Source organism: Narcine bancroftii, chromosome 13 (genome assembly GCF_036971445.1).
Source record: "Narcine bancroftii isolate sNarBan1 chromosome 13, sNarBan1.hap1, whole genome shotgun sequence".
Taxonomy (NCBI): Eukaryota; Metazoa; Chordata; class Chondrichthyes; order Torpediniformes; family Narcinidae; genus Narcine; species Narcine bancroftii.
Window position 1 is genome coordinate 22,153,986 of NC_091481.1, and position 26,797 is coordinate 22,180,782.

At 39.1% G+C, this 26,797-nt stretch overlaps 1 protein-coding gene across 19 annotated transcripts in view; it reads right to left on the reverse strand.

Annotated features, from left to right (window-relative positions):
• The window catches only part of tbc1d22a (TBC1 domain family, member 22a), a 227,141-nt gene that overhangs the window by 96,794 nt on the left and 103,550 nt on the right, over positions 1-26,797 (reverse strand). For 17 of the 19 annotated variants that reach the window (XM_069909537.1, XM_069909529.1, XM_069909522.1 and 14 more), the window contains one exon: positions 2,233-2,360. The exons of 1 other annotated variant lie outside the window; for it this stretch is intronic. In XM_069909537.1, coding sequence (XP_069765638.1) covers positions 2,233-2,360 — 128 coding nt within the window. Of the gene's footprint in view, positions 1-2,232; positions 2,361-8,752; positions 8,825-26,797 lie in introns of those variants that run through there. One more of the 19 variants, XM_069909540.1, reaches the window with a different exon arrangement.

Here is a 26,797-nt window from a genome sequence, read left to right on the forward strand (position 1 = left end):
ATGAGAGAAAAGTTGTTGTTCATACACCAAGTTCACAATCTCCCTCCTTATGCTAACTCATCAACCCTTTTTATACACTCCACCACTGTGAGATCATCAGCCAATTTGTAAATGGTGTTGTTCAATTGCCTGTCTAGATATTTTTTAAATGCTGTAAGAGTCTCTGCCTTCACCACCTTCTCCAATCTTCAAATACATCGTAAACCTATGCCCTCTGGTTAAAGACTCCTCCACAGCAAGGAAAAGCTTCTATTTTTTCTGTCTCCCCATCAATGCCCATCATAAGTCTGGGTCTCTGTCAGCTACCATCACTCAAACAGAAATAAATCTAGCCTCTTCTATCTCTCTTCATAAATAAGACAATCCATCCCAGATGACATCCTAGTGAATCGCCTCTGTTCCCTCTCCACAATAATCAGGTTCTTTCTGTGCAGTGCATTCCATCCTTCCCTTCAATACATTTGTAGTCACATTGGACATTGATTTTGTTCATGAAAATTCTACACAGCAGGTTCTTTTGCACTTCTTATATTTTTCCTATCCCTTACTCCCCAAACTGTTCATTATCATTTACAACCTCAACAAAATTTAATTACATTTTGAATTAAGGCATTTTGTGCAAGAAGGAAGATGGGGGTCAAGAAGCCAATTTCTACGTCACCAGCAAGCAGTCCACAATGCTCCATTTCTCCTTACACACCTTTAAATTCATACTGCACTGAAACAACAATGATGAATTTTGCAAATAAAGCAGCAACATTTAAATGTTACTGTCCCAATTATAATACCTCTGCAGGCAAGATAAGGGAGCATGTTCAACCAGTACTACTTCAACTGAACCTCATATGCTGTGGGTTGTCAAAAGAAAATTACATACTTAAATTCACTTCACACTCTAAAAATCAAAAACAAATTCAGATGCTGAAAATCGTCACTAAATTATATTACGCTTCTTTCCTGGGTCTCAGTTTTTCAAATGATTAGCAATGAAAGCTTGAGGAACACCTCATCTTCCATCTGGCACATTGCACTCCATGTTGAATTTTTCAGCTTGAGGCAGTTTGTTCTTCCATTATCAGAGCTGGCCATTTGTACCTGTTATCATTCTAACTCAGCTTTTCTTGGTTTGTTGCACGTTCTGGCCTATTGGGCTCATTCCACTACCTTCCCATCCGCAACACAATGCACAAACAGAAAGCTTCAAATAACCTTAACGAGCACATCACCATCTACTCTTACCCAGAGACTTTTACCATCCCTCCCATTTCAGAGTTAAAAATATTTTTCCATTCCCCAATTCAAACTTACAACTTCAGACCCAAAACAAGGGCAGCACAGTTAGCGCAGTGGTAGAGCGCAACACTGTTACAGAGGGGTTCAAATCCTGCACTGACTGCAAGGAGTTTATACATTCTCCCTGGGTCTGCATGGGTTTTCCCTGTGGGCTCTGGTTTCCTCCTGCCCTTCAAAACCAGGGATGGTCAGTCAATTGGGTGGCACAGGCTCTTGGGCCTAAAGGGCCTGTTACTGTACTGTTTTTAAACTAAAACATTTAAATTTAAACTGAAGAAAATTAAATTAACTGTTTCTCTTTCTACAGAAGCTACTTGATCAAGTGTTACCAGGATTTTTGGTTTCTATTTTATTTAATAGCCTGCTTTGAAAAAAGCAAATTGTTCCTCCCCATAATCAGAATTTTGATTATATACAACTAAGAGCAGAGAACTCACTGAGCAGTTCGTCTTCTAATAACATGTTTTGCATAAGAGCAACAAAATGATTTTAACGACACACTTCTGTTAGTGCAAAGTTGAAAGGTGAAAAGTCATATTTTCACTAGTTTGTACACTTTACACCAGAGTGACTGAAACAATCCTTTCACTAGAAGGATGCAAAACATTCCTTAAGTACAACACTGACCAATTCAATGGTACTGTACATCATTGAAGTGCTTTGAAATGATGGGAGGCCCTGAAAAGCGCTAGGTTAGGTGGAATCTTTGTTTCTACATCTGTGGAAGATGACAACTTAAAATATTTAATTTTGCCAGAAAAGCTGGTGCAACTGGGCTGAATGAGTTCAATATTTTCTCTGCATTTTCCTTGTAGCAAACCCCAATTAAATATTTTTCCAATTGCCATACTTAATGCAGTTCATATCTTTCAAGGGCTTCACCTGCTGATGTTTATGCTTCAGAGGGTGGGTAATTAACTGTAAAGAGAATAAGCTTACCTGATATGTGTCCCATAGCCGAATGGTACACCGCAGGGGAAGTTCTCTCATCAACAAGTTGTTCATCCATCGAAAAGCAAACTGCAGATATTCAACTTCTGATTGCTGTAGATGTTTGTGCACTTGCTCTGAAAGAAAAATGGTTTTTTTTAGCTTATCTCAAAAGATGGTCTTAAAAAATACCTGCTGGACACTAAACAACATGTTAAAATGTGGTTCAAGCACAAAAAGATGGAGTGCAATTCTCTACATTTTATAAAGTAGAATGAGAGATTTATTCCTTTTTACCACCATTCTTTCTCACTCTTGCTATAGCATAGCAATAACTTAGTGCTCATTGCCCTAATGAGCATTTGTCAAGGAAGATTTGAAGCTAGCTGCCAGCGAACACTTTCACTATAAAGGCATCATATCCATCTATTATTAAGCAATATACACATGCTCTGTCTCCATAATGCATCATTGGATGGTGATAAAAAGCAGGAACCTGGATTAATCTTTCTCCTCCAAAACCAGTGACAATTAGGCCTGATTTCATCTCCCTTCTATGATTAGCTCATTCATTACAAACAGCAGATCAAAGGATTTTCTGGTCCGTGTGGCTTAAATACACTAGCTGTCACCATTATCCAATAATTCATCGGGGGAAGAGAATCATAAATGGACTTTTTTGCTTTGATTTCTTGCTTGCAATTATACATCAAATCCACTCATTGCTTCAGTTGTTCTGATTGGATGCAGCTTCTTTGATCAAATCCTCTACAAATTCAGAGTTGAATCCAGCCGTAAAAGCTCACATCGCTTTACTTAAAATTAAGGCAATACACAAAACAACTGACAATATATCAAAGGCACGTCCCCAGACAATATTATCTTCTAGGTTGCACCAGAAAATAATTCTTCAGCTGACAGAATTAATGCAAATGTATTATTTTTTCAAGCAATTGTTAATTAGGAAATAGAAAAACAATTCCTGGTTGTCAGTAACTGAAGAAATAGCTCATATTTATTTCCTTTATATATCCATCTTAAATATCCTGTATAGAATTGCTTCAGCATGCAAGGCAGAGAATACGATATACTGAGTAAATAACCTTAGGCATCACATCCAAAATTGATGCTAGAAATTAAGCCAAGTGATTAAAAAGGAAGTCTTCCGCTCATGAAATTTCATGGGCCTCGGCTAATATGAAGTTAGGGAACTTCATTTCACTGGCAATTGTCCCATGATGGCAATCTGTACATGAACTGCATTTGCTACAAAAGCAAAATATAACTGGAATTTCTTCCCAATGTTACATGAGAAAACTTGATCAGCAATAAAACCTGGCAAAGAATTTAAAAAACTAAGAATTTCAGTCAGATAACAATTGCAACATGGAATTCACAAATTTGATTGGCTAAAAAATTTATTTTATGAGAATCTTGAATTTCAGACTTTTGACCATCTTTCAAAACAGACCAATTTACAAAAAAATTTCCAAATTGCTCACAAGAAACCTGATAAAAGAAATGTTAATAAACCACAGGAATCAAAATGGCAGATGACAAGAGAGGGAACTCAAGTCCAAAATGTAGAATGATCTGGAGTTTGAAAGTTACATTTTGAGAGAGGCATCAAAGTGCTTTAAACCTTTTCAACAATTTCTGTTTACTGCCAAGATCTTGAGATTTTTACAATGCAAGTTAAAATACGTCACCAGTTGGTGAAAACAGATTTGCAAAAAAAGCATCTCAACAAACAGAAATATTCAGTTTTCCATGTTTGGCTGCAAGTAAACAGGATGAGATCTTGCCAGAGACGTTCAGTTGTAGGTTTCTAAAAAGAATAATTTCTTTCCACAGGCCACTGCTCTGTAGTACTCAATCCTGTTGACAGCAATTTGCAAATAACATTAGGCAAATATGGCAGGGATTTTCCCAGTGACTGTTAAATGATGCTCACTCGGTGTTATGCTTAAAATATACCACATGCAATGAACAAATTTCACTGCTATACTCTGCAACCAAGCTAGTTTTCCACATTTGTTTTTGTACTCTGCCTCAATTTATTAGACTCAAATTCCTGATGTCTAATTAGTTGTTATCTCAAGTTTCACTTCCAATCAAAAAGATTATGCACATAAACAAAGACTCTGTTCCTAGATCTCTTTTTGAATTATACAATTTGGTCCATATCATCCCTCCAGGTTGTTCTTGCCAAAATCTATGATTTCACATTTCCATGCATTAAATTTCATCAGCTTTTGCAATTTCCACCAATCTCTGTCTTTGTGAAATCATGCTTCTAAGCTCGAAAAAAGTTGAAATTTTACTCTTCACCAATGTTAAGTGATTAATATATCAAACAGCAGCGATCCCAGCATTGTTTCAGACTGGGAAAAATGGTGGTCCCCAGAGGTCAAAGTGAGTGAAAATCTGCTTTGCTTATTCTTTAAAGAAGGGCTCAGGGCAGAAAAGTTGCAAATACAACTTCATTTCAAATGAAAGCTAAAAGACCAGGCTAGTTCCTCTAGCATTTCAGTGTGTTTTCACTTGAAACAAAGTTGAGCACATTCCATGACATTTTGCTTTCAGCCCTTAAGACATTTTCTTAGACTATTTGCCGCAATTTTGCCAAGGATTTTGTGGGATTGATTCAACATCTTCAAAAAAACAACACACACAAATCGTTCGATATCACATTACTCTCAACTTCCATCTCTTTTACCAAAAGCTTCCATGATGAATTAAACACTCAATTCTTTAGTTTATGAATTCACCTCTTTGTTTAATCATGGTCCTCTACAGTACGTTCATGACCAATTTAGTGTGACGTGCAAATTTTCAAATTTTAATTCCAATTCTTTCATCCAAAATGCTAGATTTGTTTGCACACCACTGTCACTGTGGAATATCACTGTGGAATAAAATATTTTGATGACAACATTTTGGTTTTACTCTCCTGTAGAATTCCTACCATCTGTTCTGATTCTTTTTTAAAAATGTTATTTACAATTTTACAGACTCAAACTTCGCAAAAATCACAGGGGAACACTCCTCCCCTTTTTCTGATCAGTTTATATCGATCCCTTATTTTCCCCCTTCCCTTGCTTTCTTCTCCCCACCCCTTCCCATCTCCAATCCCAACATTAACAAAGAAAGACCTATATCAGTTACTGAAGATAACAATACCAGTCACTTTTTTAAGAAGCTGGAGGGAGGAGAGAGGGGTGCTGGTCAAGTCTCTGACTCATTTCATCATTCTTGACATTCCCAGACTTGAGTGAGCCTATTATGTGGATCTATTGTCCACTATTTCCTTTTTGAGAGAGGCATTTGGAGGGTTAATCACAATTGCACCTCCAAGTATCGCAAGTATGGCTGCCACACCTTATCGAACATGTCGTGACTCCCTCTCAAGTCGTAGGTAATTTTCTCCAGGGGAACACAGCTCCACATCTCCGTGTTCCATCACATTAGGTTTAGCTGAAAGTCAGATTTCCAGGCAGCCATTAAACATTTCCTGACCATTGCCAAGGCAACTTTTACAAATTGAATTTGGTGTTTGGGCAACCTTGGGCTCACATCCATAATATCCCCCAACAGGAACAGCACTGGATCCCGTGGATACTCCACCCCTATAATTATTTCCCAAAATGTCCCCCAATTCTACCCAGTTGGGTCTCACCTTGGCGCATAGCCAGGTTGAATGCACAAACGTTCCTGTGTCTACGCAGCATCTAAAACACAATTCTAAGATTTCTTGTTTAAGCTTATGCAATTTTTGTGGTGCACGTCATAGTTGGTGCAAGAAATTATATTATATCAGCCTATATTTATCTGCTCTGATTCTTATTAAAATTGTAAAATATATAATATATATATTGATCTTAAGCACATGCCTACAATGTAGTACACAACCAAAATAGCACAAGTGAAAAAATACATTTAAAGCTGATACCAATCAACATTCGGTATAGGCAGTTACAAATATCGGATGCAGCAGACCTTTTCACAAGACTGACAAAACTATGGTTCTATTTTGGAGTGAGGAGGAAAAAAGAAATCACTCACACAAATTCAAGCTTCGGGTAAGCAAAGAACATTTTATTCATCAATCTTTCACTTGCTGGAGTGAGGAAGCCTGATTCACACACAACTGCAATCCACACTCTCCCCCCGTAGTACAAAGCCTGGCATTTTGTACAGTTTGGAGGGAAGACCAAGCTAAAATATGCACATGATCAGTGGCTTCTCCCATTCCTTCCCCACATGATCAACCTGCATCTTTCCAACTTGATCAGGCTAAGGTGATCTCAAGACAAAAATATCCCTTAATTCACTTAATACATTTGGATGGCACCAGGAACAGGCTCATCATCTCCAAATACTGCAGTCCTCCATTTTCCTTCTGTCTCTTATCTTGTGCTCCTTTACTAACCATCCCCCATTATCTCTATTTACTTGAGACAATGGATACATAAATCATCCCCCAATATTGGTACCACCCACTTGTATCTATTTGCCCTATCCCAATGTTCTAGTTTCAACTCTGGCTCGAGTTACCATGGAGAAAGCCTTGGAGGCAACATGGGAGTTATCCCCTCTGACATAGAGGCGACCCTGAAGCTAGATGTGTTATTTTCAAACACAAACTGCCTGGTTTTTGATCATGCCTTAATATAGTGGTTTGCGCAACGCTATTACAGTACCACCAACCAGGTTTGAATCCGGCACTCTCTGTAAGGAGTAAGTACTTTCTCCCTGGGTCTGTGAGGGTTTCCTCCCACCATTCAAAATAAAACATAGCAGGAAGTAGGTTCATTTGGCAGCACAGGCTCGTGGGCCAAAAGTGCCTGTTACCAGATCCAGCAATTCTGCAGGCAAGGCATACTTACCATTTATTGGAGGTGCCTACACATGTAAACAAATAATGGACTGTAACCAGCTAACAAACAAAACAAACTGATTGTGTAATACAGAAACAATTTTTTTTTTAAATCAATATTGCACAAGAGTCCTGAAATGAGTCCCTGATTGAGTGTGTGGATGAGGAGTCTGATGGTGGAGGGTACAGCATGCTGTATGTGGAGTGGTAGTATACTGTGCTGAATGGTTTTTTTTGAATTAAATTTTAATTTAAAAAGTGTTCAAATCCTTTTGCTTCCTGCGGACACTGCAAGATCTTCTGAATTTCTCCAGCACTTTTGGTTATTGCATAACCATGCAGCTTAATCTACTAGTTAAGCTACACTACCTCAGTGCAACTTATTTGATGAGGTATTGGTGCCATCCAATATACTCCATGCAAATTCACCCAATGTGCCATTTCCAAAAATCTGCAGTTAACCAGTTGAATACCTGGTGCAGTACACAAAAGAGCTGGAGAAACTTAGCAGGACCTGCAGCAACAGATAGTTGAGCCTTTCTTCAGGAGTACTTAAAGTCAGGCTGACACACAAATAAGATTGGGGGGGGGGGGGGAGGGAAAGGAGCATCAGCTAGCAGGTGGCTGGTGGATATGGGGAGAGGGAGAAGAGAAAGGAATTGATGAGTGGCAATGGGAGGGGGCTGAGAAAGGCACTTTGAACAAGAGAATGGACTTGGGAAACAAGAGCAAGAAGGTCACAGGCATGAGGGAAAGCAAGACAGGGGGGTAGGTGTCACTGGAAATTTAGTCGTATTGAGCCATCTACTTAGAGACTGCTGAGACCAAGGTGTTGCTTTGCCAATTTTCACGCCTTTAAGTTGGCAGTACGTGAGGTCACTGAGATATGTCAGCCTTGCCACTGTATTGAAGTGAAGTGGTTGATCACTGGGAGATCCATCCTGTTGTAGTGGACAGAGCCAAGGTGCTCAACTAAGTGATCCCCGTCTCACCCACGTGGAGACCACCCTGGGAACACAAAATGACCCCTGCAGATACACAGGTCGTGTTTTCCTACCAGTATCAATATTGACCTCCAATTTCGATTAACCCCCTCCCCCCAGCCTCTCCCCCTTCCTCAAGCTCACCAACCTTTTAGCTATCTTTCTCAGGTCCATCACTTCACAGCTTCCATGTTTACTTGCTTAGCCTGTACTCCTCCCCCTTCCTTCATATTCGAGCATCTATCTGATTTTTGGCAGATCTGAAGGGCTCAGGCCTGAAATGTCTTTTTCCATGGGTGCTGCGTGACCTGCTGATTATGTCCGGCAAGCTTATGTATTGCACTTCATCTCAGCATCTGCAAAATGCTTGTTTCAAAATTTTGAACATTTTCAGTCGAACACAGCATCAACTACAATTATAACAGGTACTGCAAATAAACAATTTGGTTGGCAGTGACATTGTGCTTAACTTTAAATCACATAAACAACACGCTTACATAGTTTTCTGAGATTTCTGGGGTTAGTGTAGAGGGAAAGAAAGGATCTTGTAGAGTAAATAAATTTTTACAGTCAATGCAAATGCTCTGGTACTAATAAAACTGATTTAATTGACAATATTCTGCCATCATGAATAAAAAAAATAAGCTGAACAAATGTGAATACGTACATCACAATTTGGAAAGAATTAATTGAATTATCTTTCGGCAGCCTGGAATCACCAGTACACAGACTTGCACATCTACATTCATCATAAAAACAAAAAGCAAGATTGTCAAAATACAACACTGTTAAGCTTGATATTAATGGTCATTAAATACTTTAAGCCTCAAGTGAAACGTCAAAAAGAACTCAGTTTCTGTATTTGTAAAGGATTTCTGAAAATCACACGGCATGTTATTTCTGTCACTGTGTGATTTAACCTTCCAGAAATGCGTGGAGTAGAATATGGGAATAAAACACTATTTGGCCTCCGCTCTCACAGCATTAGAAATAGAATGGGATTGGATCATCACCATGGCAGCACAAATAATTATTAAATCTTTGCAGCTATCAGCAGGCAGATATTTATTTTACTCTGAAAATAGAAAAGTAATATTTTGTAATTCTGCAAAGGGCATTCCATCTCACCACACCCACCACCCCCAACCATGTCAATGGTAAATAGAACAATTACACAAAATACAGTATTAGTGTAGTGGCTAGCACAGCACAATAACCAGCAGAGTTCATTGCTCAAAAGAAGCTTGTACGTTGTCCCTCTGTCATCCATCTGGGTTTCTACTTGGTGCTCCCACGTTCTAAAGATGCTTGGCGTTCGACGGTTAATTGGTCATAGAGATATTTGGGTGGATTGTGGGCTGGAAGTGCCTGCTACCGCACTGTATCCCTTATAACAACATGTCAAACTCTGGCCCGCGGGCCAGATATAATTATATTTGGCCCGCAAGATCATTTCAAAAATGTATTAGAGGTGGCCCGCTGGCCGCCCATGCACAGTAATACAACAAATCCCAGAATGCATTGGCGTCAGCCTGCTAATCGCCCCCACCTCCTCTGTTTACGTTGCAGGGTCTCACCGTGGACTCTGGTTTTGGGGCCTGGCCGGTGTCAGGGGAAGCCAAAGCCGCTTCCCAGCGCCCAGAACCGGAGGCCTCGGGGCTGACCTCGCCAGCACCATTGCCCACTCCCCCTCCCTGCTGCAGGCCGATCCGCAACTCACGGTGACGGGGCCGCTGATCTGCCGAGATGCCGCCCTGCAGCGAGAGCCGATACCCCCGCACTGTCGTTGTCCAACCCGATCGCCCGCCAACCCCGCCCTCCCGCACACAGGCCTGAGTAAGTATTATGAACTTTAATCTCAGGATAAAACGATCTTCCAATAGTTTCATGTCACAGTGATCAATATATTCCTGGTTAAAAATGGTCCTGCACCTGGATACAAGCTCATTAGGCATAAAACTTGAAAAGTGTGTAAATCAAAGGATATCTGTACCAATGGAAAAAGGGCATGGTAAATAACCCTGCTAGAGTTCATGCCCACAATCAGTCACCCATTTGATTGTTTCAGGAATCATGTTATTCTCCACATTCTCAATAGCCCTCAGATTTTACTATTCGACAGCACACTAGCAACATTTGACAAATCCTCTATAGAGAAATATTATTTATTGAATATTTTATTTCTCATTTGTTAATGCTTCTGGAAAGAGTTTATCCAAAACTATTATTAAACATTTATTTTAATAAGAAAAAGTTTAACATTACATATGTTGAAATAAGAGAAAACATGCAGATGTTGTTGAAAATTTTCAATAAATATTTAGTTCGGCCCTCGACTTAGTCCAAGTTTTTAATTTTGGCCCTCTGTGAACTTGAGTTTGACACCCCTGCCTTATAACTTTAATTATAATTGTCAATTGAGGCTGTAATACATTATTTTTGGGGCTAATCATTTCTGATTAGAAATATTCCTGTCAACCTTTTAGCTCAACTGGTTCTCAAAATATTGAAAAATCAATCACAACTAATCCAGATTTCTATTTGCTCGTCTCCATAAAGTACTTTAAAAGTTATATGTTCATCTCTAATCCTACTTTACAACTCTTCAGTGGAAATGTTTATTACCTTGTTGAATGACAGAATTCATAGAGAATTTAATAACTTTTAAACTAGCACCCATGCTTTTGTGCTTTAAATGGAGGTAATGCAAACACAATTATTAAAAATACAAATAACCCTTATTAACACATTGGCACTTTTAACCTTTGTCAATTAAAAAATAGTACAACTTAGTGCGTTCAATATCAACTTACCAATTGAAATATTTTCATTATAAAATTCACACAAATCTGAGCTACAATTAAATGTAATCTGTGTTTTAAAATGCCATTATTCATCCAAAACCCAAAGTTCTTGTCCACTTACCCCAACTTTTCAGCATTACATTTAAAAAGTATTTGATGGAAAATGCCTCTGACCATCAGAATATTGTTTCACAAATCTTCAACACAGAGTAGCCCTCACAAAAAGGTAGTTTTTGGATTAAAAATGCCACAAGTGAAAAATAGAAATAAGAAAATTTAACACCACTGACTTCATCAGTTTGTTTTCATTTCTTTATTTGTTTGCATATGTATGTTGTGTACAGTTTTTTCTGCAGTGGTAATTCTGCCTCATCCACAAAAGAAATCTTATTGTTGTACATGTTGTCATGTATTCATGTATGCACTCTGAGAATAAATCTAAATCATAATTTATAAATGGTACTGGCAGAATAAATTAATAATTTGTAAAAAATAAATTTGGAATGCATGTAATAACCCAAGGAAAAGACTTTCCACCATCAGCTACAGTCCACCACATGAAAGAACTCTGAATCAGTACACTGAAAAACCAAGTATTTCCCAGGAATAGATGAACATTTTTACTTAAGGCGTGACTCCAAGATTCCGCAGGAGAATGGTTGACTGATAGGAAGAATATTTTAAAATATTTCATCCACTTTAAAAATACAGCAATATTTTATTTGCTGCTCTTCCTCATTGTTCATATTATGCAAACAAAAACCTTTCATATTTATTATCTGTTCTAATTCTGAATATGAGGGGGTAATTCTTTTTACAGCCAGAGATAATATCATTTGGTGCACTGGGAAAGATTATTATGCAGAACACACATAACACAAGATTATAATTGCATGTTTTACACTTGCTGGGGTGTTAGATAATGGAAACCTCAGAGATTTACCAAGTGCTCGAAGAATTGCATCAGATACTGGTGATACCCTTCGCAGTAATCATATTGTGATATGCCAAATTAAATTTGGAGTCATCTGCTGTACAAGTTATCACTCAAATTCTTCATATTTCGTAATACCATGAAACTGAAACAAGGTATCGCAATCCTTTTTAAATGTTGGTCTTAAACTTGAGCAACCCAGGTTTAATTCTGACCCCTGGTGCTGTCCACCCTCACTGGGTGGGTTGACATCAGGTGCTCCAGTTTCCTCCTGGACCCCAAAGATAAGTGGGCTGATAAGTTAATTAACAAATGTAATTTTACTTCCGACAAATCTGATGGGGAGCATAGATTATATGAAAAATTAGTGAGGAAAATGGAATTTCTTAAAGTCAGAATATATTAAATGGCCTAAATAGCCTTCTTTGCTTCTGTATGGAAATATAGGAATACATGCAGTCCTTGACTTACGACTGTACTTGGGAATGACGATTGTAACTCCGATTGGCCACAACTCGGGGACCTCAGGCTTCCACCGCGAGTGGGGAACCACTGTATGTAGTACTTTTAATTCAAAAATGTGTACTTGTACAATAGTTTTAATAAAGATCTTTTTAAAATTTGGTCGCATGTGTGAGTAGACACAACTCACGTACGTCAAAGTCAAGGACTACCTGTACAGGAATCTTTTCATTTTTCACTTGCTGTTTCACCTTCAGTAACAACCACATCAAGTTCATAAATGGCCACAGACTTCCAGAAGAGCGATGGTGTTCACTCTTCTATCCATATCAAATGAGGTTGCAGTGGAGATAGTACACAGTTTCAAGTTCTTGGGTATAAACATCTTCTCCAAATCACCTGCCCTGACCCAACCATATTGAAGCAAAAGCCAAGAATGCACACCAGCCCCTCAACTTCTTCACAAACTTGAAGGAATTTGGCATTTTAGCTGTGTCACCCAAAGCTGTGTTTACAACTCACTGTATTTTAGCTGCAGTGAGTTGTGAATGTACCTCAGGCCATCACAAAAACTTCCATCACTCCATCTACACTGTCCAATGCATTGGAAAAAAGCAGCCCACAAAATCAAAGACTCTTCTCACGCTGGCCACATTCTTTTCTCCCTCCTCCTGTTTGGTGAGTGATTCACAAGTGCGAGATCACCAGATTTAAGGACTTTCTTTTCCTCTGCTCCAAACCTCAACTGATCACAAAGCAGACTTTCTCACTCTACTCAGCATGCATAACCATCTTGAAGTCCTGGTCAATGAGCATCCAGCACAGTAGCATTCCCACATGCTAATGTATGCAAATTCCTCCAGCAATTCCACATCTAGCCTCAAACAATCCATCAAGGATTTGATGGCATGAAGTAGATAGAATTTTTTCCAAGTTTCTGGAAAATCAAGGTGATCAATTTCCCTGCGTACCTCTTCCTTCACCCTACCCTCCCGGCAATTTGAACTTTTGAAATTGCCATTAGACTGCACAAGGTGTTGGGTAGGTGGTTGCAGAGTCGGCAGTCCTCAGCTGATTTTCGAACTGCATTGCCTTACCAAGACTAACATATGCAGAGACACCCGACTCAAACAGTTTTCACCAAATTGATTGGATGTGCTCTCACCACAAATTTATCCCTCACTTTCATTTCCAAATCTGATTTTAGCTGCATTAAAAGCAAGTTTAAGTGCCAGAGAACAAATTAATGTTTACTGATATTCCCTCCTCTTCTGCCATGAACTCACACTTCTCTCTCATTTCATGAATTTTCTTGAATAACAGCAACAACTGTCACCCACATCTGATGAAATCATCATTTGAGAATGATTTTTATGAATAATATTTGAAGCAGACTGCAAAGATATTTGTCAGCTGGTGCCGCAGAAGAAATAGCTTACTATTCAAGAGTATGCATGTAAATTGAACTAAATGCTCAAAACACACTAACCATAATTGACAGATGGAATATGCCAAGTTTATTGAAGACTAAGACACCATTCTTTTCAATTCAACTGCATGTGATTTATTCACCAAATTGACTAGCTCATTTGAGAGCTATTGCTGAACCACTACTTATCAATTTTATCTCATTACATACAAACCCTGGAGTTGTTTATTTTTTAAATATGATGCAATAAATCTATGCAATTTCACAATTTCTGTTTTTCCAATTCAATGCTTCTTTATTTCTGATTTATTCCAATTGTTTTCCAAATTCTCCATGATTTGGTTTGCTCCCCACCAAAATGTAATTACTCTCACTTATATGCAACATTCCATTCAGTTTTGTCCCAGTTATATTATTCAGCCAAGCTCTTGTCCATATCTCAATTTCTCTTCAAAGGACAATTGTCTCATCATGGGAAATGATGCTCTCAGCCTTCACTGCACAACATATAGATCTTTCCTCAGAGATGATCAAAAATGTTCACAAGCCTCTGGGAATGATCTTCACAAGAAAATTGCCCAATGCTTGTTCAAAATATACATCAACCACTTTACATGAAAGGCAAACAGACAATTTGCTCTCACATTTGCCAAAGTATTGACATTAGCTTTCTATAATTCTTCACAGGAGAACCAGATAACTTCAAATATCAATATTTCCCCATCTTTGGCCATGTTCTCTTTTTAAATTTTTATTATCCAAGTGCATGCATTCACTATGGGGTTATCTCCAGGTGCTCTCATTTCCTCACACATGCCAAGGACTTTGCAGTTATTCTGTTAATTAGTGACTGTAAATTGCCCCACATGCAGGTGGGTGGCAGGACAATCAGATGGGTAGGGAATGGCAGAGTCCTGGAGATGCAAGGGGAACAAAAAAAGATGATCATGAATGGTTGCTTGCTGGTCAAGGCAGATATGATGGATCAAAAGCTCCTCTTCCACATCATATCATCTGAGGACTCAAAAAGGTGCAAGGCTATTAATTAACCTTCAACTTCCTCAAAACAATACAGAGGGGGCAAGAAATCAAATCAAAAGGGAAGTGGATGAAGAAATGAAGGTGACCAGAAATGCAGTTAATTATAGACAAACCAAAGTATTCCACAAAGAATATCTGCATTTTGTTAGCATTCCACCACCACCCTGTATTGGGAAACGTCGTGGCTGACATGTGACAGCACTGCACCCTACCTAGTCGGAGGACACACTTGCTGCCAAGGTTTGGTTCCGCTCCACCCATTGGTGCACACCTTGCTGTTGGTCTCATGTAAATTGCCTGCCTGTACTTGGCCTTGGGCTGTTGTAATTAGATTAGCCCTCCTGCCATTGAGCTATTGGCCCCCCAGTAAATGATGTGGGCTTGTCCCTCCAGCATTGTAAAGGTGCCATGTGTTCTTTGTTCTCTCTCTTTCCCAGCTTGGGACCACCCTGCTTCACTCCAGGCCTAGAACTGTGGAAGGGTGCTGGAGAAACTGTTGGTAAGATGTGCACTGTTAAAAGGGTTGGGAGCATTTAATTAGTGTCCCTTGCAGCATGGAGCCATGCCTGCACTGAGTCAAGGGATGATGGGACATCCTAGTGATTTTTCCCTGATCATTGTATGTACCAGTTCATTATGTGTACATGAGTGTGTGCTCTGCATCAGTTACCATTTTCCCACACTTGCCTTCTGTAAATAAAATCCATCCCTACATCAAAACTGTGTTCAGAGTTCTTGCCTTTGAGACCTAAGAAACCTGTTTCCTCACTAACAAGAGCCCCCCTCCCCATCCACACCCCAAGCAGAACAGACTATACTGTCAACAGTGAAGAATATGCACAATATTGAAAATAAAAGTTGGAAGGAATTTTTTTTTAAACTCCCTGGACATAGTGGTTCAAAAGAGCATGTGCTGCTTTTCCCCTGCAAATATGTGAGAAGGGATGATTGAGGAATGACAGTTTGGTGGAAGGTGACAGTGACACGGAGTTGGAAATTTGAGGAGGATTATTAACTGTTGCTCAACCTTACCCATTGGAAGAAGATTAACACAATAGTATCCTGACATATTTTCCAAGGGGAGAGGAAAAGGTGAAAGTCCAAAAAAAAAATCAAGAAATAGATTAGAAGTCATTAATAGGCCCATCATCATCAATGAATCCATCCTTGAGGAAAAAGGTGTACAGAAATACTGGGAAAGAACACAGCATTGATAAGCATTTGTATGAGGAACTGAAGTAGAAACCTTGAAGGTGGTGGGTTTGGAGACAATGTAGCCAACAGGAGACACTCCAGCTCTCTGGGTTTGTATGGATGCAGGTCAGGAGCCAAACTCAAAACATGAAGAAATGGAACAAAGATGAAGACCTGAGAATGCAAGATATTATGAAAGGTAGAAACTTGCATGAAAGCCAATGAAATGCCCAACCCAAAACACTGACAGACCATTTCTGCTTGCAGATATGGCCTTTGCTGCCAAGAGCCCCTCCCAGCAGATAAGTTTCTTTCCGAAAGTTAAAGCAATGTTCCAATTCAGGAGAGAGAAGAAACAATGGGAAAAAAAATTGGTGAGGACGAGTTTTAAATAAGTCTGGAGCAAAGAATATTTCATGATAAAAGGGGCACACACTGGCTTCTTTGTCATCTGAGTGAAGTCAAGGCGAAGTGATACAATGAGTGAACGAGTTCAGTTGGTGAGAGAACAATAATGAGAGTTTCAACTGAATGACTTCAAATAACCTCAGGCTTTTGTCATGGACATTAATGATAAAAATTACATCATTTGGACAAGAAAACTGAAAATAGCTGACACATTGGAGAGCATCAGAAGATTTGCAGCTGTGAATGATAAAGGAATGGACAGGAATTAAAAAAGATAAATCAATATAAGAATTGATTCCCAGGGCAAAAATAAATGGGATTCAATAGCCCCTTTTCCACTGACATCCTGTCCCAGAAATTAACTGGCAATTTACTGGGACAGGGTCCAGTGGAAAAGGAACATTGTTCGAACACCAGTGTCAAATGACGTCATTTCACGACGGGGATTAACTGCTTTCAGTCAGCTCAGCAGGAGCTCAATGGCTGTTGTCACTGCCCATAATCCCCCACACAGCTGAAACCACTGTACCAGCTCCTGCGCAGGGGAAGTGAGAAGGGGGCCATTCCCTTGGCGCTGATACAGCGTTGGGGGGGAGGGGGTGGGGAGATACGGCAGCGCACAACTTGGGTGGGTGAAGTGGGGAGAGAGATGACAGCCAACTTGGAAGGGGGTGCGGGGTCGAGATGCCATTGTGACTCGGACAGGTGGGCTTAATGGGACAGAAATCAAAATTATTCCAAAATCCGCAAGATTCTGAACAACAGCGGGTGACTGGTCCCAACAATCCCAGATAAAAGGTTAGGTACCTGTATACCTTAGGTTAAGAATCAGTTTACTTACCTAGGAATTATAATCACCAGAAGCCTCAAACATTTATTTAAATAAAATTTTCTTCATTTCTTAAAACAATTTAAGTAGACATTGTCCAGATGGTTAATTTCTCTATTTCATTAGTTGGTCGTCTATTAAAATGATTATTTTTCCCAAACTTTTATACCTTTTTTATGCAATTCCATTCTTCATCCCCAAGTCATTTTTTGATTCCCTTGATCCTATTATAACTTCCTATATTTGGCAAAACAAACTACCTCAGCTGAATAAGCTTCATTTGCAGAGATCTAAAAGAAATGGAGGCTTGGTATTGCTAAATTTCAGATACTATTACTGGGCCATCAATATGTGTTTTTAACTTGTTTTGGATTCAATATTTCAATAGTTTGAGCAGCCCAGTTTGGGTCTCTTTGGAATTGAGTTCAGCTGAAATGTTTTCCGTTTTTGGAAAACTTTTTAGGAGTAGCACTTTTAACTTACTACAGTTCTGTAGTAAAACATTCCTTGCATATCTGGTTTCAATTCAGGATTTTTTGATTTAAAAAGTTTTTTCCTTATCAAGTTTTATATCAGTGGTTCCCAATCTTTTTCTTCTAACTCCCATACCACTTTAAGTATTCTCTATGTCATTGGTACTCTGTGATTAGTAAGGGATTGCTTAAGGTGGTAGGTGAGTGGGAAGGTAAGGTTGAGAAACACTGCTCTAGACCCAATTGTTACCAAAATATTTTGCTTGAGAAAAACTATCATAGGCCCATTTCCTTTGGAGTTATGAAACCATGCACATAACAAGTGAATTAGGCACGATTAAAACAGTGGTTTTCAAATTTATTTCTTTCCACCCACCTACCACCTTAAGCACCCCTTTACTAATCACAAAGCACCTATGGCATTTCTTTGGCTTAGCTTCGCGGACGAAGATTTATGGAGGGGGTTAAAAAAAAAAGTCCACGTCAGCATAGGGAATACTTAACTCACATACTTATGTGAATTGGAAGAAAAAGGTTGGGAACCAATGTTTTATATCATCCATTATGTATTTACTCCTTTATATGATTTGACATTTGTCAACGGGTTTGATGATGGTATTTCGTGTTTTTGAGACTGGTTTGCTGACAGCCATCTCATGTCTTTTGAACAGTTCTCAGCAAAATTTAATTTATCAAATTCACTTTTTTTTTAGATAAAAGATTCTAGCAGATCAGAAATTTGTTACAGGACCAATTACCAAATTTTCTATAACTTGTGAATCTAACATGCTGGATGCAATTTTCAAATTACAACACTCTCAGAAGGTTTTAATAACCTTTATATGCTTTCAAAATCGCATCAGGTTTCCCTTGATAAGATTAAAGCAGCACGATTTACAGTTTTCTATCTCGGACAAAAATTAAGATTTGATTCTTAAATTAGTTAACACTTCTTCACTATGTGCTCGACATTCTCTTATTCAGTTCAATGTAATGCATTGGACTGTATGTCTAAAACAAATTATCCCATATATTTCCTAATCTAAATCCCCGATATGACAAATGTAACATTAGGGAAGGAACCTTGTGACGTACTTTTTGGTCTTGTCAAGTTCTTGAATCTTATTGGAGGGAGATTTTTTGTGTTATGTCAATATTACGTGTTAATCTTGAACCTAATTCTTCAATGGCTTCGTTTAGATGATATTAACAAGCTATTATCTTCAACTGATTGTCAAGTCATACTATTTACAACTCTTGTGGCATGAAGAGCTATCTGACTTAGATGGAAAGATCTTGTTCCACCCACAAGTACTCAGTGGTTATGTCATGTCCTGTCTTAATTTTGAAAAGATCAGGTGTTCTAACACTAATTTTCATAACATTGTATGGAGAAGCTTCTATTGTTATTGTTTTATTTTGGAAATGTACTTTTATTCTTCATAGTTTGTAACTTGTGTTCTCTATACATGGTGTTCTTGTTCTATAAAACTCAATAAAAAGATTAAAAGAGAGTCCTCAGGCTGCTGGCAGGAATGGGGACCTTGAGCTGCCGAATTTATTTAAAATGCATACAGAATAACTGGAATGTTCCAAGTAAAGGAGACATGGAAATGATGTAGGTATGCAAATTAAACAGGGAAATAATACAGTTAAACCCCGATTTAGTGCAACCCCACTTTTTCACAATGAGATTTTATGGAACCCAACAATTGCGTGGTAAATAGGGTTTCACTGTAATTAGTCTGCTTTTGAAAAATTATTTTCTATTCTACTCCTAAAATAGAAGTGCTGAAACACACTCGTATTCAAGAGTCTTGTTCTTTTGAAAAGTAATAAATGAGCCTCACAGATTATACCCATATTCATTACCTTAATTGCTGCAACATCAAAATGATTGCACCACCACATCCTAAGCTAAACAAATCAATTTGACTTCAACTTTAATCCATGAGCAAACAGTGTCATCTGTAAAACATACTCTTCGTTGGATTTTGTTTCCCAGGTGACTTCAATTAGATTCACATTTTAATATTTACTGACCTTGGAAGAGTAAATACAGGAAATAATTAATTGAACATTTATATACTAACTTGCGTACCAATAAATGACCGTTAATTACTTTATGATAACACATAAAAGCAGAGAAGTTTACCATAACTGAAAAATAATTATGTGCATTTTAAACCGCTTTGATAAAAATCAGTGAAATGCTCAATTAATTAGGTAATAGATTCATAAATGGCACAACACTGAGCAGTCATGAAGTGCTCTATTTAAGTGACTCTGACGCAGTCAATTCTTATCAAGCAACAGGCATTCATCTGTACAGTTGTCCATCTGACCGAACAATGAACATGTAATTCCAATCCTCAACAAGCTTGAAAAAGTGAAAATCATCAGCCCAAAAAAAACTAGTATTTACCCCTAATTTTTTTTTAACCATTTAAACAAAATCTTCCTTAATGTTGTTTATCCAGGTCTTTAACATTCCAATCTTTGAACAAATTTAATGAGAAATCAACCACAATTCAGTTTTAAATGAAGGTGTTGTGTTTCTTGAATAACAAAGCACAGGATGCCCACTCTACAGTAGTTTCTAATAGCTCATGCACAGCACCACATAGCAGCAGAAAAGACAGGAAAGCGTCTTCGGGACAAAAAGTGAAGTGGATAATCCATAACCAATAATAGCCAGAAGGATTCCATTGACCTTCTAAATAATTATCCAGCATTTACCACTTCTCCACAAAAAGCCCAAGCATGGAGGTGTTCAAGATTTTAAAAGGGACAGAGAAAGTCAACGTGGATAGACTTTTTCAATTAAGAGTGGGGGATATTCAAACCAGAGGCCATGGTTTGAGATTGCAGGGGGAAAATTATAAGGGGAACATGAGGGGAAATTTCTTCACACAAAGGGTGGTTGGGAAATAACCATATAACCACTTACAGCCCAGAACAGGCTAGTTCGGCCTTACTAGTCCATGCCGTAACAAATTCCCACCCTCCTAGTCCCACTGACCAGCACCCGGTCCATACCCCTCCAGTCCTCTCCTATCCATGTAACTATCCAGTCTTTCCTTAAATTTAACCAATGATCCCGCCTCGACCATGTCTGTCGGAAGCTCATTCCACATCCCTACCACCCTTTGCGTAAAGAAATTTCCCCTCATGTTCCCCTTATAATTTTCCCCCTTCAATCTTAAACCATGCCCTCTAGTTTGAATTTCTTAATTGAAAAAGCCTATCCACGTTTACTCTGTCTGTCCCTTTTAAAATCTTAAACACCTCGATCAAGTCCCCTCTCAATCTTCTACGCTCCAGAGAAAAAAGCCCCAGTCTGCACAACCTTTCCCTGTAACTCAAACCTTGAAATCGTGTCAACATTCTCATGAACCTTCTCTCCACTCTCTCTATTTTGTTTATATCATTCCTATAATTTGGTGACCAAAACTGTACACAGTACTCCAAATTTGGCCTCACCAATGCCTTGTACAATTTCATCATAACCTCCCTACTCTTGAATTCAATATTCCGATTTATGAAGGCCAACATTCCAAATGCCTTCTTCACCACACCATCTACCTGAGTATCAGCCTTGAGGGTACTATTTACCACAACTCCTAAATCCCTTTGTTGCTCTGCACATCTCAATAGCCTACCATTTAATGCATATGACCTATTTAGATTTGCCTTTCCAAAATGTAACACCTCACACTTATCTGTATTAAATTCCATCAGCCATTTCTCAACCCACACCTCCAGCCTTCCTAAATCACCTTTTAATCTACGGTAATCTTCCTCACTGTCCACAACACCACCAATCTTTGTATCATCCGCAAACTTGCTTATCCAATTCTCCACCCCAACTTCCAGATCGTTAATATATATAACAAACAATAGTGGACCCAGGACCGATCCCTGAGGAACTCCACTAGTCACCGGCCTCCAATTGGACAAACAATTTTCTACCACTACTCTCTGACACCTCCCATCCAACCATTGCTGAATCCATTTCACTACCTCCTTATTTAGACCTAATGCTTCCACCTTTCTTCCTAACCTCCTGTGGGGAACTTTGTCAAAAGCTTTATTAAAGTCTAAATAGACAACATCCACAGCTTTCTCTTCATCAACCTTTTTTGTAACCCCCTCGAAAAACTCAATCAGGTTTGTCAAGCATGATCTACCCCTGACAAAACCATGCTGATTACTCCCTAGCAATCCCTGTAGCTCCAAATATTTGTAAATACCATCCCTCAGAACACTTTCCATCAACTTGCCCACCACAGACGTCAGACTCATGGGCCTATAATTCCCAGGTTTACATTTAGACCCTTTCTTAAACAGCAGAACCACATGCGCCACCCTCCAATCCTTTGGCACTATCCCCGTGGCCAGTGACATCCTAAATATCTGCCGGAATAAGCTTCCGGCAGAGGTGGTTGAAGCAAGGACGTTATTTACATTTAAAGAAAGACTGGATAATTACATGTAGGGGAGAGGATTGGAGGGGTATGGACCAGGTGCTGGTCAGTGGGACTAGGAGGGTGGGGATTTGTTCCAGCATTGTCTAGTAGGGTCAAACTGGCCTGTTCTGTGCTGTAAGTGGTTATATGGTTATATTTATTTCTTTTGAAGATGTATGACACAGACAAATAGTTACAAATGTTATGGGCCCAGAGGACCCAAAAAACCCAGCTGCAATAGAAATTCACCAAGACAAATGGTTACTTAAACAAAAGTTACTTTTAATATTCTTTAAACATAAAAACAGGATCAAACTTTAACTTATTACTATTGACTTACCCCCCTTCTAATTCTAAGAGCATGTGTATGTTTTGTGTACAAGTTCAGAAAAATTCTTTGATTCACAGTTCTATTTCTCTTCTTACTCCTCCAGGTCCAGGTTCAGGCAATTTTTATACTGTGCACAGAATTTAACATTTACGAATTTTCACCAAGCTCTGGTGCTGAAATGGTTACCACTCAGGAATGTTCTTGTAGGTTTACAGAGAGATTTTTTTGCTCATTGGACACACACAAACTGATTCCCTCTGATCAGCCACTTTAGTGTCTTGCCGAAGAAACTTGCCCTATCAGGGTTTTCCAAATGATAACCTCTTCTTCTGCAGGTCACCATAGTTCTTTTTGTTTCCCTTATTTCAGGTGAAACATTCTAGCCAGCCTTTTTCTCTTGTAATGACCACAAGGCAACAGGCTGAACTAAGAACCCATCTTGAAAATGGGGTTTCAACAAGCTGCCACCTTGCCATGACTGCAGAAATCAGTCTCTCTCCCTCTCAGAGAAAGCCTGTTTGTTTGGTTCTCTCTCTCTCTCTCTGCAAAACCACATAGCCTTTTTAGAACAGCAAGCTGCATCCAGACAGATTGCAGCACCGGACATAATCTTCTGAGTCCATTCATCTGTTGCTTTCAAAACAATAATCCATTACTCCAGTGCCTGTCCAATTAACACCTACTTATGAAGTCTCTGTAAGTCTGGACTGTCTGTCTTGAGCAAGGCTCTTGCATTTGAAATGAGATTGGTTTTGTGAAGTGTGCATGTTTTTTTGAGACCTCCACTACTCCCACAATCCATCTCCTTCAAAAACATATCTATATACAGTACCAAATATGATATAATCCATCACACAATGTGCATCAAGCTTTAGTCTTCAGTTCCCCAAAGTTTTGTTGCCAGGAAAACCAAACTTTCAGAACATTTGACCCTTTCTGCTATGTCCTGGCAGGCAGAAACTATGGCTTAAAAAAGTTACTATTCCCATATGTACTAATGGAATGAATGGAAGCAATTGAATTCACAGAAATCTCAATCGCATGCCCCAGTTATTTTCCTGCATCTTATTTTTGTAATCTTCAGAAGCTAGTTTGCCAAACAACCAATATAATCACAAGACTATTCCATGTGATCTGCAAAGGTTTTGGGAGAAACATAAATTTTTGAACTGCATATCCAAAATGAAAATTCCAAAAAAATGCTGGAATCATTCAAGTCAAATAGAATACATGAACAGAAAATAAAGAGTCCTTCATTGGGAATGGTCCTTCATTGGGAATGGTCCTTCATTGGGAATGGTCCTTCATTGGGAATGGTCCTTCATTGGGAATGGTCCTTCATTGGGAATGGTCCTTCATTGGGAATGGTCCTTCATTGGGAATGGTCCTTCATTGGGAATGGTCCTTCATTGGGAATGGTCCTTCATTGGGAATGGTCCTTCATTGGGAATGGTCCTTCATTGGGAATGGTCCTTCATTGGGAATGGTCCTTCATTGGGAATGGTCCTTCATTGGGAATGGTCCTTCATTGGGAATGGTCCTTCATTGGGAATGGTCCTTCATTGGGAATGGTCCTTCATTGGGAATGGTCCTTCATTGGGAATGGTCCTTCATTGGGAATGGTCCTTCATTGGGAATGGTCCTTCATTGGGAATGGTCCTTCATTGGGAATGGTCCTTCATTGGGAATGGTCCTTCATTGGGAATGGTCCTTCATTGGGAATGGTCCTTCATTGGGAATGGTCCTTCATTGGGAATGGTCCTTCATTGGGAATGGTCCTTCATTGGGAATGGTCCTTCATTGGGAATGGTCCTTCATTGGGAATGGTCCTTCATTGGGAATGGTCCTTCATTGGGAATGGTCCTTCATTGGGAATGGTCCTTCATTGGGAATGGTCCTTCATTGGGAATGGTCCTTCATTGGGAATGGTCCTTCATTGGGAATCGTCCATTTAGAATGAAAATTCAAACAAAAATTCAAGACCAGTTTGTCTTGTGTCTTGTGTTGTCTCGTATTTTTACACTGTCAGAATCACCATTCCATTCTAACGTTAGTTGTGCTTATCAAATCATTTTACAAGTAAAAGAATAAATATACATTTAAAATTACAGGCTGCCATATGGATTCGAACTAGTGATTAATCAACTTGAAAACATTAGCAAATCATTCAATACGCTTCAAAAGTTAAATATTTATGGCATTCAAGTGTAGTCCTAAACTAATCAGCATGTTCTATTTTAATTATCAAGCCCACAAGACTATCAAAGGCACTCAGTCTCCTATAAAGTCAGACCACGCATAAAATAAATTTATTTTAGAGAGAATAGCACAGTCACAGAACCTTCTGTTCCATGCCACAAAATTTCACATAACCATTTGGAAAGCAAGAGAAAACCAAAGAGTATCCAGAGGAAACACACAGGGTCATGGAGAGAACATACAAATTCCTGACAGATCCCAAACCCAGATCGCTGACACTGTTATAGCCCTTTTCCCACTGGCATCCCAGTTAAGTAGCTGTGCTGTGGCCTGGGATAGGAACTCGTTTGTGCTTTTTCCACCGGGCCATCTTTAACCCAGGACACAGTATTTTCCACTGAACATAACTCATATCCGGGGACCAGAGAGTCTAACTTCAAATAGAATGGATGGAAGTTGTCCTTTTTCCCAACTGGTTTAATCAGTACACCAGCATCAGCTGACGCTGGGGATACGAGAAGGGATAGAGGCTGTCAATCCCCAGTGTGATTTAATGTTGGCGTACTGATTGTTTTCCTTTTGCACTGGACACTGAACTGGTTAATTCCCATTAATTCCTGGGAAAAGGGGCTACTGATGATCATCGGCTGAGGCAACAATATTTAAACATTTCTTTTTAATCAAGCCGCAAGTTTAATCCCAGGATGCTTGCTCATACAAATATTTTCAGCATAAATTATTCAATTTTATTCTATGAAAAATATCCACTGGCAGATTTGTTTTCACTGAGACAACATTTGTTTATATGTATTTAGAGGTTTATGGGAGAATTTGCATTGGCAGATTTCCCTGTCAGGCCTTCCATAACCCAGGGAGTCTCTTAATTTCTCTACTCGTGGTAGTATGGTAACATTCAATATTAATCAGACCATCTTATTCTTCCCAATACCCCTACCAAGATGGTCAATTATCCTCCAGCTAAACAGACACAAAAGTGCTACTTCATTAAACATGTTTAAGGTTCAGTTAGATTGATTTTTACATAAAAAGGAATTAAGAGATATGGGGAGAAGGCAGGTAAGTGGAGTTGAGTCAATGATCAGATCAACCACGATCTTTTTAAATGGCAGAACTGGCTCAATGGGCCGGATAGCCTACCTCTGCTCCTAGTAAAATCAAGTTGTAACTTGATTAGGCCACATTTGGTTTTAGGTGCCTTTCTCGTGTCACTTACAGGATGGAGGCTTAATAGAGAGAATAACCAAGAAATTGATTAGATCCGAGTGTGTGAGCAACAAGGGGAAATTGGACAAACTTGGACTGAGGAGTGATCTAATAAGAGTAGAAAAATTATGAGGGCTGGAAATAGGGTAGATGGTCTGAGAGTCTTCCCCCAGGTGGAAACGTCAAATGTTCAAATGTGAAAGGGGGGGGGGGGGGGGGGGAGTTGATGTGCACATCAAGTTATTTTGTTTTAAAAACAAACTGGAAGGTACCTGGACCTTGCTGTCAGTGAAAATAGGGCAAACAGAGAGAATAGCAAAGTTTAAGAGGATAGCATTTGAATAGGCACCTAACATGTAGAGATATAAAGCATGTGCAGGAGATGGTATTAGTTTGAAGTGACATCATGGTGAGAATCCATCAAATCTTAAACAGGATGCAGACAAGTGAATGGGCAACAATGTTCCAGATAGAGTATAGTAAATGTAAAGTCATCCATTTCAAAATGCAAAACAAAAATGATAAATGCTTTTATTCTGATCAGTGAGACACTCACAAATGTGAATGTGCAAATAGACCTAGTTATGTTCACTGCATACATCAAACACTCAAAGCTAATATGTAGATGGGTGAGGCAATTAGGAAGTGTCAAATGGTTTCAAGTGGGCATCGGAAGCTCAGCTTGGCTGGAAGCCAGGGGGCCAGGAGCTCAGCCAGATGCATGGCCGGAATCACACTTGCACTCCATTAATCCCTTTGCCCTGCAAAATTTCCACACGCACCACAATCACAAGCCACAGCCACTAACACTACACAGCCAAAATCACCGCAAGCCACACAATCACGAGCCACGGTTTGGCCACCCCTGGAATAGAGCAACTAAGAATTCACGGGTAGGTGGTTTCATAATTACAG